This window comes from Podarcis cretensis, assembly GCF_951804945.1.
Source record: "Podarcis cretensis genome assembly, chromosome: 2".
Classification (NCBI taxonomy): Eukaryota; Metazoa; Chordata; class Lepidosauria; order Squamata; family Lacertidae; genus Podarcis; species Podarcis cretensis.
In genome coordinates, this window is record NC_137171.1 from 806,675 (window position 1) to 821,047 (window position 14,373).

General features: G+C 44.3%; 1 protein-coding gene across 2 annotated transcripts; it reads right to left on the reverse strand.

Moving 5' to 3' along the window:
- Positions 1 to 6,463: 6,463 nt before the first annotated feature.
- LOC307211324 (hepatic lectin-like) lies at positions 6,464 to 13,916 on the reverse strand. Of its 2 annotated transcripts, XM_079967871.1 has the most exons (6): positions 13,758 to 13,916; positions 11,306 to 11,413; positions 10,661 to 10,720; positions 9,794 to 9,945; positions 8,281 to 8,393; positions 6,464 to 7,070 (listed from the first exon to the last, which is right to left on the reverse strand). In XM_079967871.1, the coding sequence occupies exons 1-6, from the start codon at positions 13,846 to 13,848 to the stop codon at positions 6,935 to 6,937; spliced, it is 660 nt and encodes a 219-aa protein (XP_079823997.1). In that variant the 5' UTR covers positions 13,849 to 13,916; the 3' UTR covers positions 6,464 to 6,934. The 2 variants fall into 2 exon arrangements, with proteins under 2 accessions (XP_079823997.1, XP_079823998.1); XM_079967872.1 differs by lacking the exon at positions 10,661 to 10,720.
- Between the last annotated feature and the right edge of the window lie 457 nt (positions 13,917 to 14,373).

Genomic DNA, 14,373 nt, shown 5'->3' on the forward strand with positions numbered 1-14,373 from the left:
ACAGGGTGACATCACAATGCTTCACTACTCAGGGCACCTGAGACCAGTCATGTGAGAGAGAGGGCAGAGAGGCTGGGAGGCAAGGTCAAGACAAAGGTCTGCATTTCCATCTGTAATGTCAAAAAGCCACTTTTTATGCTACTGAAAATACCAATAACATATAATGAGGAGTTTTACAACCCTATAAAGAACATGCTGCTGCTGCTTTATGTACTATGTATATGTGCTAATATTTCATGAAGTTTAAAGTAGTATGTTTTCAGCTACACAAAGCACTGAAGAAAGGTGTAGGAAACTGCCTAAAATGGGCAATAGGAGATTATAGATTCAGATGTGGCCTCTTCTCACAAGACAGAGGCAAAGCTAGCTCCCAAACCAGAAGAAGACTGTGTCCATCTATTCACAGAACTAGCGAACTGGAGCATTGGAAGGGACCTTGAGAGTCACTAGCCCAACCCCCCGCAAGGCCGGATCTCTACTAAAGCTTCCATGACAGATGCATATCAAATATATTGAATGTTCTTGTAGCAGAGGCCAGACCTAAGTGGTGGGCGGCAAGCACAGACTCCTGGATCCTCCCTCTTGGCTGAAGAGCTGCAAAGTGGCATTATGGGTGATTTGCAAGAGAGAAACACTGCAGTAAATGGAAGGGGAATGGGTTGACAGCTTCCTTAATGTGTGACCCTGGAATTCCGGATCCCCCATCACACAAACTGATGCCAAAGTTTAGTGCTAGGAGACCAAGTCCAGTATACCTCTTTCCATAAGTAGCTAATTTCTGAATTTAACTTTTTATATGGTTTTATGTATAATAGTTGTAAAATAAATATTATAAATAAATAAGATAAATGCAACAAATACCATGTGCTCAACGGATAGAAAATTTCACTGAAATCTTCTCTCCCCTGTGATAATTTTCTATTGCCATTTCTTTTCCCAGTTTATGGAGAATGATAAAAAGCAATAACAAATCTTCAGCCCTGTGCTATTGGTAATGCCACTCCATTGATCAAATTAAAATGCTGCCTGCACAAGCTTGCTAGTGGCTTCTGAATGCACAGAAGATTGTGGCTCTGTTTCTTTCAGTTGCCTGGGAGGCTGTGTGTGGGGGTGATTCAGATGGAAACCACTTGGGGATGGAACGTTAAGCCATTCCCAATGGTGCTCCCCCCAAAAGGTGCTTTTTGCACTAGTGGACAAAACCTGCAGGTAATGTATGGCTACCTTTAAGTCTTCTGCCTGAGACACAAAAGATACCAGGGTGAGCGGCTGGTTAATTAATCAAGAAAATGTTGTAAAGTGGGCAGGGTGGGGGGAATGAGATTGTATATGGCACAACCTTTGTGCAAAATACTTGCTCATGGACCACATACCTACTGTGAAATAGTCTCCACCTCCCTGAATGTAAGTGAAACAGCTGGATGTTGGCATCAGCAGCGAGCCATTGGCCGTCTCTTCCAGGGGTTCCCAAACGCTGGTCTGAGCTTCATATAGATGACCCATGGCAGGCCAGCAAAAAACACAACCCAAATTCTATTCAAATTGTAAAACAATTAAGTACAGTATAAGAAATTAAAGGAGCAATAAATATGCAAGTAAAATCATATAGCTTCTAGCAGAGTGCTTTACAATTGCCACAATAGGCAGGAAAAAACCCCTTAAGTGGTCCACCAAGACCCACAGCAATTTTCAAGGGGTCTGTGGGGGAAGATGTTTGGGAATCACTAGGTTTAATACATGATTCCAGGCGGAGGGCCTCTGGATTTTCACCATTCCATAGGCAAATTCAAATATAAGTATCTGTTTAGAGAAAAACATCCTCCCTGAAATCTTCTCAAAGGAATTTGATTTGTGCAGCACAAGCCCAAATACTATGAACTGGCAGATAAGACAGAATCACCAGGAAGGTTGACCTTGATTTTCTCATTGAGGAGCTTTTGCCTTTCAAAAGAAGTCATTCTCTCAAGTACTGACTTAATTATTTTTAAAACGTGCCAGATACTTCTTCGGACATTGGGTCCACAAGCGTACACTAACTACTTTGAAATATAAGCAGTAGATTATTGAAAGATTTAATGGTAGTGAAGTTTAGATAATAAAATCATATATATTGTGAAACAGCTAATAAAAAGAAGTTAAAAAAAACAAATATCAGGAAAGGAGGGGTGTGGAGAAATTTTTGTAGGGGATTTTTTTTTTGTATATGATGATAAATGTTTTGGAATATTTTTGGAGATGTAATAAAAATATTTTTTAAAAAGAATGCCTGCATTCTGCCCCTGAGCTAAGTCTTTTCCTCACCCTCCTCTGGCAGTGGAAACTCAAGAGATCTCCCCAATTTAGTTCTGTTCCTGTCCCCCAGACAATTGGATCCAAAAGCTCCCAGTGGATCTTGGAGAGAGATTTACTTTCCTTGCTCATTTGAAGCTGTTTCTGCAACTTGCTCACTTTCAAAGAAAGCTTCAACCCTAAAATTGCAAGAAGAGATATAAACAAGCACCTGGTATTATGTGTTATTATAAAATTAATATTAAAAGGGTAATTTGTGGCAAAATGGCACATTTCCTATTGGGTCACAATCCTAGCATGCAGAAGTTTTACTCAACAAAAGATGGTTATAACTTATATCTTAGAATTAGGCAGCAATGCACAATTCTATGCACACTTTCAGTCCTCTCACTAAGAAACCTCCCTCTAATGTCTGGAGTACATTCACGCAGTACTTAAATTAAGGTGTTCTTTTTTTTTTAAGTTACCTTTCAGATTTTTGATTAGGGATGAAGATGTTGTTGAACTCCCATCATCCTTGACTGTTGGTTTTGCTTCCTCGGGCTGATGGGAGTTGGAGTCTAACAACTGGATAGCCACACATTCCCAGTCCCTCATCTAAATGAACAGAGCACCACTCTGATCTGCAGCCAACGGGCTTTTGCTTGTATCATGCCACTATTTCATGCTCACCTTCTCATAGATTACTCTGGTTCTGTTGGGTTAAACACCAGTAGTGAGTGTACGCTTTGTTTTGCACATTTCTTACCCAATATAGATCTGGCTCATCAGGGGTAGACATTGGTAATCTTTTGTAATATGGTGCCCTGTGTGAGGCCAAAATTTGGTGCCCCCCAAGTGGATCCTCTCAGTTATGGATCTTCTCCATGTGACACTCTGTGCAGGGAAACCGCCTGTGCCTCCTTAAATCTGGCTTATTGTGGGAATAAAGCCTGACAATCTCCTGTCTGCTTTGTCCAGTTTGAGAGGCATTGCTGTTAGGCATCAAGATTGGTCTTGGAGCACAATCTGCTGCCCGTTATGGTGCTGCCTTGAAGTTCTTCTGCCCCCTGCAGGCCTCAACATAGTACTGCACCAAGGTGGCAGCAGGAAGGCAACTGAGGTGTAGCTCATCTTGCAATTTGCTCAGTTGTGAGTCTTCTTTCAATACCAATGTGGTAATGGAGAAATGTGCAGTGTTGCTGGTTCAGAAGGGACAAGAGGGCCACAGAGATGTTCAAGAATGCCCCCCTCCTTTGCAGTGGGGTGATCTATGTCAGAGCCAAGGTACAAAGGGAAAGGATTCACCTCCCTCCCCTTGTGTCATGGTCCCAATCCAAAGCAGCTCCCTCTGCAGTTGCTATTCAGATAACCAAACCAGATATGTGACGTTAAGGCTGCCGTACGTCCTGATCTTCCCGCACATTAACGGGATTTCAAAGGAATTGATGTCCTGGGGGGAATTTCCGAAAGGTGGCAAGTTTTGTCCTGGATCTTAGGCAAGTCAATTGAAAAATCACATTTTGGGGGGCATTTTTGGCTCAACAACTTCCGGGTTTTTCTTAAAACTTTTTGAAATGTGGCAGCCCTATAAGTGCCTTCCTGGGTTTGATGCACCTCATTGTCTAGTCCTTTTTTGCTACCAGACTCTAGTTTGGTTAGAACCAGTCTCTGGCCATTGGCTGTGCTTCTGCTGTCCCCTAGTGGAGCAAAATGCTCTGTCGAGGATGGATAGCTTTCCTGCTTTCAAGTGTTTAAATGATCATTCAGAGCATGAATACCCAGGAAAGCAGATCTCCATTTCCACTGGGGGGCAATGGAATCTATCTTTCAAAAGAGGAAAAGGAGAAGAATACAGAGGGAAAGAGGGGTCCATGTTACAAGTTTGTATGAGGCTCAGAGAAGTCATGCCTGGGCATTGCCCATTACCCTCCAGGACTCATTTATTTACTGTATTTGGCAGCTGCCTAATAACAGTCATTCTTTGTGTAACATACATTAAATATTGGCATACCCAAAGATGCAGAGTTCCCTCTCCACAGTGCTGTGTCATGTGGAGGAGATGGAGGAGAAATGTGACTTGGCAGGCATTTCAAGACAAATCTATCAAATCCACTTTCCAAAGTAAAATGAGAACCCAAACACTGCTATCTTTCAAAATTTGCATTTATCTGGATTTTGTGATTCAGTTCTTCAAACTATGTTTGCAAAAGTGTAAGTGTGCATAAAAATGAAGACACTCATGAAAAGAACTTAAAGAAGCATATAAAAGCACATTATATTAGGGAAAATAGCATGGGCTTGTAATATGCCCAGAAAATTGAAAACTTTATCAGGAGATGAAATGTGCAATAAATCTCTAGTCCCTTGCTGTGGTTGTTTTCTAGAAAAGCTAGGAGAAATCTAGTCATTTTTCTACCACTGACTTCAGAGGTGACATTCCTTTTAAATGGAACTTTTAGACAATTCTCTTGCACTGAAATAAATTACATAATGTAACAATGTAAGTTTCAGCCATAGCAGATAGCAAGATGGATAGCATAGGTTTCGGCAGAAGCAAAACTGTGGCTGAATGGAAACAGTGATGATTGCCATAAACACAGGATAGGTCAGGAATTGCTGCTTCCTTGCACCCTTCGTATACCTACTCAGACTATAGTTCAGCAGTATAAAACAGCACATGGTTTTCTTTAGTTCTCCAGAACTCTTCATCCAGCTAGTTAGTAAACCAAGCAAGGGGATGCAAGAGAAAAAATTGGCTGATGGTAACACCATGGAAGTCTCAATAATTCAAACACCAATGCGAGTCTCAAGACAGTGAGTAGAATTCAATGTTTTGCTAAGTTGATCTTTCCATCAGCACAAGAATTTCTGCTTACCAGATGGAACAGTTTCTCCTCCCCACCATGTATGTGCTGTTCTGGAGGGATCTGCAACTATGTGCAGTTTCAACCTGATCACTCCATAGCACCCAGAGGGTCCACCTTGAATCTGCTGCCGGCTCCCAGACTTGCTCATAATGGCTCAGAGGCTTCTAGCATTACAGTACACACACTGTGTGTATTCTGCATGTGAGTAGCCCATTGCAGAGCACATATCCAGGTTGCAACTCCAGTTTATGTATATATGCAGGAATTTGCTTGAGAATGCTCTCCCCACAAATTGTTTCAGCTGTACCCCTATCTGCAATGGCCATGTGAACCAGCTGCAATTAGTTTGGTGCTAATTTACACAACACTTTTAAAGGTTTGAGGCTGATTTGAAGCTGAGACTTGCATGTAGCGACTTAATCTTTTTGCTGCAGGGTTATGGGTCTAGACCAGGCGTAGGCAACCTAAGGCCTGGGGACCGGATGCAGCCCAGTCGCCTTCTCAAACCAGCGCAAGGATGGTCTGGGAATCAGCGTGTTTTGACATGAGTAGAATGTGTCCTTTTATTTAAAATGCATCTCTGGATTATTTGTGGGGCATAGGAATTCGTTCATCCCCCCCCCCAAAAAATAGTCCGGCCCACCACATGGTCTGAGGGATGATGGATCGGCCCACGGCTGAAAAGGTCTAGACTGGTCTAGACTGTCACTCACACTGTACTGAAAGCCTTTAGCCGAACCAACTCATGGTGAGTCAGAAAATCTGGGCAGACACGGAAATATTCTCAAGAGTATTTCAGATCTCTCTTTGCCCCAATCAAGACTCAACATCATTGAATAGGAATAGATTAAAAATTGCACTGAGCTGCTGCTTGTCCAACTCACTCCCTTCCAGGGGGTCAGAAGTCATCCACACCCTCACACCCCATCTGCGCACAACAATGCCCCATGGACATCCTGTTCACACACGTCCATTTACACTGCCCCAATCTACACTTCCATAATGCACCTTCACACTCACCCATCCCCATCCTCCCACCTTGGTCATATGCAGGCTGCATACTCACTATGCATTTAAAGTTCTCCCCTGCCAAAGAAATCATGGGAACTGCAATTCCCAGCACCCTACACAAACACCAACCCCCAGAATTATTATTTTTTTGGGGGGGCTTGCTTTAAATGTATGGTCATGTAAACTTCCTCTCCCCTTATTTTTCTTTCCTTCCTTTTTCTTTCATTCCCTCCCCTGGTGGGAAGTTTTACAAAAGACAGGTCCTGTGACATATAGAGAAACCCTGAAAATAGGAATTTACATTGACTTCAGCCTTATGATTTTGATTGCAAACCTTTACTCAGAATATAGTTCTTATTACATTCAGAATTACTTAATTTTTTTAAAAAAATAAGTTTAGCTTCATTCACGTTGTGCAGAGTCCTGAGGCGGATCTACACACATGGTTTTTAATGTTAGGGAAGGGTTTTGATAACGTATTTGGACACATGACGTCCTACTTTTAAATTCCATAATGCGTTATTAAAATGGGACACCAGAGGGCACTGCAGAGCAACCAGCAGCAGGAAAGCGGGACCAGGGTAAAAATGCGTTAATTAACAAGTATGCCCTGTGATGTTTTAGAACAACATATCTAATAATGTTCTAATAACATTAAACTGGTCAGTGTAGAGCCAGCGCTTGTCACTCTAAAGCAAGTGGTTTGAAGTAGGCAATCTCTGCAGAAAGAAGAGGCCTTTGCAATCCTGTTCTTGCTACTTGGTGTGTTTTCTCATGATGGTTCTTCAGGAAGGCAAAGGTTTCTCACATATGTAGAAGTTTGCAGTGGAACAGCTCTCATCATTCCATTCCCCAGAAAAATGGATTTCTGCACAGTCTTCCTTGTTCTGATAGTCACTGGGCTGACCCTGTCTCCAATTCCTAAATGAGGAAGGGAGGTAAGATACATTGAAAAATGTGGAAATGGTTCTTCTCCAGCCACACCATCCTCGACTCGCTTCCCAAATCCAAGTATATCCAAGCTATTCTCTCTGGATTTTCCATTCTGCACTTTGCAGGTGGCTTTGACACAGCAGGGGCATAGGAAGGGGGTGCGGTCCACCTGGGGCCTGGCCTGCAGTCTGCCCAAGCCACCTGCCTCTCCTGGGAGTGACGCGGCGCCCCTGTGCGTGGATTGCCCTGTCCCCGCTGCTCCGGGTGCTGGAGCAGTCAGCTGCACCCCTGGGACACAGTGACTGGCTCATTTGTTTTGTAAAATTTACACACTGCTGGGTTGTAAATAACCTCAAAACAGATTACCGGTACTAAGAGAATAAAACAATAAAGTTATTGGTGAAAATAGTTAAAAACAACTTTTTTGCAACATTCAAAAAAGAAATAAAAGCAGCAATAAAGTCAAAACAGATTAAAATGCACATCAACATTTTAGCTATCTGGGTAGGCCTGTCTACCCAGCTTTCTTCCAGGGAGCTCAAGGCATATCCCATCCAAGGAAGCTCTGTCACAAGACCTAGATCTGCTTACTTTCAGCAAACCAATTGCACTGTATGACTTCATATCACATCTTAGCATAAGTTGGGGAACATTTTAGCCCAGTAGGCCAGATCATTTTCTCACTGGCCCATGGCAGGCCAACTTTGACAGGTGGGTGGGACCTATGCCATAATGGTAGCAGGTTATTGGCACCCATCAAAATTCACAGAAGGTTGGTGTAGCGCAACCTCCTGTGAATATGTACTCCCTGTGCCAGGGAGGCTCCCTTTAACTAAAAATCAGCTGGTGGTTGGTTAGAAGGAGCCCCTTTGAAGGGGGAAATGCTCCAGTTTTGGGGGCATTGCCGCCTCTGCAGAGAAAGCAGTTTCTATTGAAATCACTGGGAGAAGCACTTCCTTTGGGAGGCAGCAGCATCTGAGGGGGTATGTGAGAGACAGTGGGGCAGAAGAAGGGGGCAAGGGGGCTAACCAGGCCAAGACCTGGTCAGCTACTCCTGGGATAAAGAAAACATTGTAGACCGGGGCTCAGAAAAACTCCAGTCTCTGTTGCCTTCCCAGGATGGCCAAAGTTTGGCTTGCTGCCTTGCCAAGTTTGGCTTGCTGGGGGAGGTTGCGGCATTCATAGTCCTGTGTCTTACTTGTAGCTGCTTAAGTAATTGGTGCCATCAATCCACCTCCATTCCCCTTCTTCATCGATGTCATTGAGTCCAATCCAATAGCGTTCATTCCTGGTTTGAGACTCGAGGAAATTCTGCAAGGAAACCCCCCACAGGATAGGGCAGGCACTGACTTTTAGTTTTAAGGATACAAACACACACAACTCATAGAAGTGGCGTTATTCAAGCAGCATTGCCTGCAGGGGTGCGATTGGAGGGTTGAGGGGTTGGGTGGGTGGCTGAAGGTCCCCTCAAAATTCTGTGGCCGTTATGTGTGCACACTGCGCCATGTGCTCATTTCACTCACATGCTCATGTCCCTTGCAACACGTAATGACACAACACGTCAGCACATCGTGGGGTGTGTGCACATTGCGCAGCCCTGGCTCCCTCAGTCATGGGGTAAGCCAGCGCAGAAGATGCTCCCTGTGTCTCTGCATGAGTCCCTGCTCTGGTCTTGCCTTTCTCTAGTCAGGAAGCATCTTGATCAGCAAACCTGGATTTCCAGAGCCACACTTGCCACTAAATATCTACAGAGTGTCCACATGGCCTACTTTACAGATAACAGTTCTCTGTTTGAAAGAGTTCTCTATTTTAAGAGCTGGCTAGTTGAAGTCCAGGTTAAAGATGCAGAAAGGAGAGCAGATATACCCGGTAACACACACACACATCTATAAATGAGCATATGCAAATTTTACACCATCTCTTTTTTGGTGCTACATTTCATTTTTGTAATGTCCTCAATGTCTGACTGGGCTTTCTCTCTGGGTAAAACTGAAATTTGTGACAATCACCAGCAGCAGGATGTATTTTGTGCTTTTCTCCTTGCTTGCTCAGCTTGCATTTAAAGGTGATCTTACCTAATTTGCACCTTCCAAAACAATATACTCAGCTATACTCTGTATACTCAGACTTATTTATAGCATTTCTTTCCTGTGTTTAGAATGATCCACCCCATCCTTCAAGATTTGAATTTCTCTGACTTTTGCAATGCAGTCTTCCAGCCAAGTAATGTGTGTCACTAGGGTGACTTTGCATATAAATGCATATTAGTGAAGATAACATTAAAAATGTGTTATGTTAGAGGAGATTGCATTCCAAAGATGTGCATGTTAGGGCAAATTTGCACTGGAAGAGAACGTCTTTTTAAAAAATCTCTAAAACCTGATATGGAAATGTGGAGAAGTGAACTTAAGACTGGCAATGATGAAGAACTGAGAGAAACCAAAATGGAGATGTTTGCCCATCCCTAGCTGCCCACAAGGGAAGCTGAGCCCTGAAGGCATTGTAAGAGGCTTCCCAGCATCCCTCACCATTGTCACCTCAGAGCGGTTAGGGCCTTGTTTCAGCTTCACGTTTGCATCTTATTTCTACTACATTAAATGTAGTTTCCCACCAAAAGACCCCGGGAAATGTAGTTTGAGGTGTCAATAAGAACTCATTTGAGAGGCAACATATCCACACACATACAAGGACCAATATTCCAGCACCTTTACCTGCTTGGCCTCATCATGAATAACCACCAGACTTGAATTACGTTGTGCACATTGAGATTCAGCTATGTGCCAAGTAAATTTCTGTACAGAGAAGTAATAACACCGACCGTCAAAGTATTCCCATTCCCTGCTTCTGGAACCGCATGGGAACACTGGCAAAAGAGAAAAGGCACAGAATGAAAGCCCTGACCGTGGCTTCACCCAATGGACTGCAGGTGGAGTGGGCACGCTCCGGCCATCCTTCCACAGCCTTCCCCACCAGGAGGAGAGACGTGCCATCTTTCTGTTTTAATATAGGCATGCTTTCTAAATTGTGAAGAACAGTTACAATGTGGGGCTTTTTAGGGGATAGAGAAAGCCTTTTCTCCCTCTCTCAGCACAGCACTGGATGGGGGCATCCCGGGAAGCTGAAGGCTGGAACATTCAGGAGAGACAGAAGAAAATACTTTTCCACAGAGTAGATAGTTAAGGTGGAATTTGCTCCTCTAGGGGGCAGCGATGCTCACCGAGGCAGCAGCAGCCAAGCCCATTTCATCCCTGTAATCCTGGGGGCACTGGGGTTGTGAGGGTTTGCAGCACATCAATGGCACAAGCTCATGAGTTACACCTGTTTCTAAGCTCCCCCAGCTCAAGGGACTCACAGAGTTCCTGGCCCATGAGATGCTTAGAGTTCAGGCTTCCCTGGAAGATGCCGCTTTGATGGGGAAGACCTGCCTTCTAAAGCCAGGCATTGGAGGAATGATTGTGGATGATAAATTATGCCCCTCCTGCAGTGGAAACAGGCTCTCTGGCGTAATGCCAGGCGAGAACCACCTCCCCCAGGCTATTGCAGCCGCAAGCCCCAGATGGTTTTGGCAAGACACTTACGCTCCTTGCTCATTTCAAGCTGTTTATGCATGTCATTCATTTCTGAAAAAAACTTTGACCCTGAAATTTTAAGAAGAAATACAAGTAAACTCAGAATATTAGAAATTCAGAAGAGAGAAAAAGAGATAGGGTGGGACTTCTTCTCCCATTCCAGCATCACTTGTCACAAACCAGACAGGTAGATTCTGGAAATCCCAAATTAAATTAGTCCCAACACCTATTCCTCTTGGACAGCTTCCATCCTAGGATGAATAGCAGAATTGAGGTGAGGGGAGAATAATTTTTGTTAGAGTAATGACAGAGAACATTAGTAAGAGCACATATCCTGCATGCACCTCCAGATATTTTTTATTTATTTACATGGTGCCTGGGAAAGAACTCTGAGACCCTGGAGGAGACAGTGCTGGGCTGGTTGGTCCAGTGGTCTGACTCAATATCCGGCAGAAATGTATATGCTGCCTCATCCCGCTTGGCCATTCTGGCTGTCTTGACTCACTAGTCAGCCATTGGCCATCCCACCAGCCCAAGTTTGATTTTCTGAACAGTTTTCCAGCAGCTTTCAAAGGTGAGAATCTGAATTGGGGTGGGAACCCCACATTTGGTCATAAAGCTGGAGCATTTCAGACTTTGGAGTCCTTTAATTACCACTGGAGATCAGTAGCCCCAGCAAGATGATCATCAGCAGGTAAGCGAGAGCCAGGAGCCCATAAACCAGGAAAGAGGAGCTCCATTTCCACTGGGGGAATGACCTGCCTTTCAAAAGAGAGAAAAAGAAGAAGGTAGAATCTTATGGCCATTTGTCCTTATCTTGAACACATTCCTTTGTGGATAATGGAGGTTAGAGAGGATTTCACTCTATATTTTCAAAGCATAATGTTTCTCTCCCCCCCCCCCGCCCCAGTTCCTTTCTCTCTCACACACAGTTCCAATTTTGTTAAATTCCATATTACAGTGGTACCGCTGGTTACGAACGCTTCAGGTTAGGAGCACTGCTAACCCAGAAGTAGCTGCTCCTGGCTGTGAACTTTGCCCCAGGATGCGAATGGAAATCGCGCGCCAGAGGCGCACACAGCAAGAAGCCCATTAGTGAAAGTGCGCCTCAGGATAAAAATGGTTTCAGCTTAAGAACAGACCTCTGGAATGAATTAAGTTCGTAACCAGAGTATATTGCAATTTCTTCCATTCTCACTAGTGCAGATATTTTTAATAAAGCTTGCATTCAGGGGAAGGTTGCTGTATCATAAATGTAGAGAAAAACTTTAAATAAGCAAACTGTGGGCTCCCCTCATCCCATCCTCTTTTTCACCAAATTAAATCCACTCTCATTCCAAACCTTTTAGTTCCTTGTAGCTGGGTTGTTTCACAGTTTCTTATCTCATGATCTCTAGCACACACCTGTAGTTTAGTCCAATTAAAATTCAATTAACAGGATAACCTTTGCTTCCAGGAATGGGATGGGGGGGGGTCACGGCTGCCAGAGTGCCCCATGCCCCCAGTGCCTTTGCCTGCCCTCGCATTCCATGGGGAAGCGAGTGCCAGACTGCCAGGCAAACTGCAGGTGAGAGCCTGGTTCCTCTTCCAACCGAAGAGGAATGCAGATAATGAAATTCCCCCTTCATTATCTGATTACCTCCATCTGTCTCTCTCCCGCAGTGTTGGGAGGGATGCCAATTCTGGCACACCAGAAACAGGAAGGCCCTTGATTAGAATTTCTGATCCTGCTTCTCTCAGACACTCAAGTCATTTTTTACAATTTTTACGTGCAGTACTTTGATGATTATGTAGTATATAAATATCTTACAAAGATAAATTAAACACTAGAGCAGATGCAACCAGACCCTCTAGGTCGATTCGCCCTTCTTTGTGAGCAGGCCCCAAACTGCTCTTGTGAACTGGCAAATGGCAGGCCGAATTGTCTGCCTGCCACCAAATTGACTATTGGCAACAGTGTGCGTTCCCTGGGGCAAGGGATCAACTGCCCAATGGTTACGCCTGGCCATTTGGCCTCTTCTTTCTTTGCAGGTTCTCCCACCCTCCCTTACTTCAGGATGTTGCTGATGGTACAACCTTGTTATGGACTATGTCGGCTGTCATATTTGGGGCCAGGAAGGAATTTTTCCATATGGCAAATTGGCATCAGCCATTGGGTTTTTGCCTACCTTGTAGCAATCACTACAACTTTCTAAAGTGGATAGGCATTGGGTAAGCTTAGATCTTGGATGGAGAGGAGGTTGTAGCCTCTGACTGCCCCTCCAGGTAAGGGTATCCTGTTAAAAGGATCCAGGAGTAGTGACTTCTGTCCAACACCTAGAGGGGGGCTAGGGCCACTGCACTCCTCCATTAGGGACCACTTTTGGGTTGCCCCAATTTGATGGAGGTCATAGGGCATTATTCCCTGTCAGTTGGCTTCAACCTTAGAGGCCCTTCCAGCAGACGGGCTGGAGTCATAATGCCTATGGTCAAAACCTACACATCTGTAACCAATAAAGTTGTGGCCTTATTGGACCCCATACTTATTTAATCCCCAGGGAACGGGGTGGTCATGGGGCCTCAACATGCAAGTCAGGAAAGAGAAGAAGTCAATTAATTAATTCCAGCTTCAACACTGGCAGTGAATTGCTGGTAGGGACTGAGTTGGTCAAAGAAAATTTGACCAACATTGCCAGCCTGCTAACCTTCCTTCAAACGGTATATTGCTGGCATCTCCATACGCCTGCCAGGGCCAACTTCCTGTCCAAACATCTCCTCTTCCTGACACCAGGTACTGGAAGTAGGCCTGATTCTCAGATCTGAAGCTGCTTTGTGCAGTTCCACTTTGGGTGTTTATTGTGGTGCCCACTCCAAAGCCACAGGAAGGAAAGCAAATCTTTCTAATTTTCCTCTACCCCAAGTCAACTGGAAAGACTCCTAGCACAAAGACAAAGGACCTGTTAATATGGAATTTGGAAGGTTGCTTACCCCTTAGATGCAATTTTGAGTCCCCTAATAGTGACTTCAGATCTGGATCCAGTATTGGAAAAGGTTTACCACAAAGGGTTTCCTGACTTGTTGGATCTGGATCCAAACCTTGAGGCCACTGCATGCCACAAATACTTACCTGTTTTTCTTGGAGCCATGGCTTTCCCCATCCTGGCCAGATATCCGTGGTCTCCGTCTTCCACTTGCTCATGGACACCAACAATACTCATCTTGCTTTTGTCTTCAAATTTCTCCTCTCAATGCATTTATAATAGGAGCAACAAATTGAGGAACTAAGCATCTATTTCTTTCCTTCCCCCTCCTCCTCCTGTTTGTTTGGAAGAATGGGGGAAGTTAAAACATGTGCCACCCACTGGTTTCAGGAATTAAGCTCCTTTTAAGAGGAACTTTAGACTTTTATAATGGCACTTTAAGAAATGGTCCCTTCCTCTGAGAAAACCAGATATTGCAGCATGGTATCTCCATGACCCATTTTATCTGATCTTGGCTGGATCTAGAGACATCAAAAAAGCATTTCAGGAAAACGCATTGTAAACTTCATAGTGGGAAATCACGTTGGCGAAATAAGGAACTCCATAGTGTGAGTAGATAAATAGGTACTGCTGTGGCAGGAAGGTAAACGGTGTTTCTGTGTGCTCTGGTTTCCGTCACGGTGTTCCATTGTGCCAGAAGCGGTTTAGTCCTGCTGGCCACATGACCTGGAAAGCCGTCTGTGGAGAAACACTGGCTCCCTC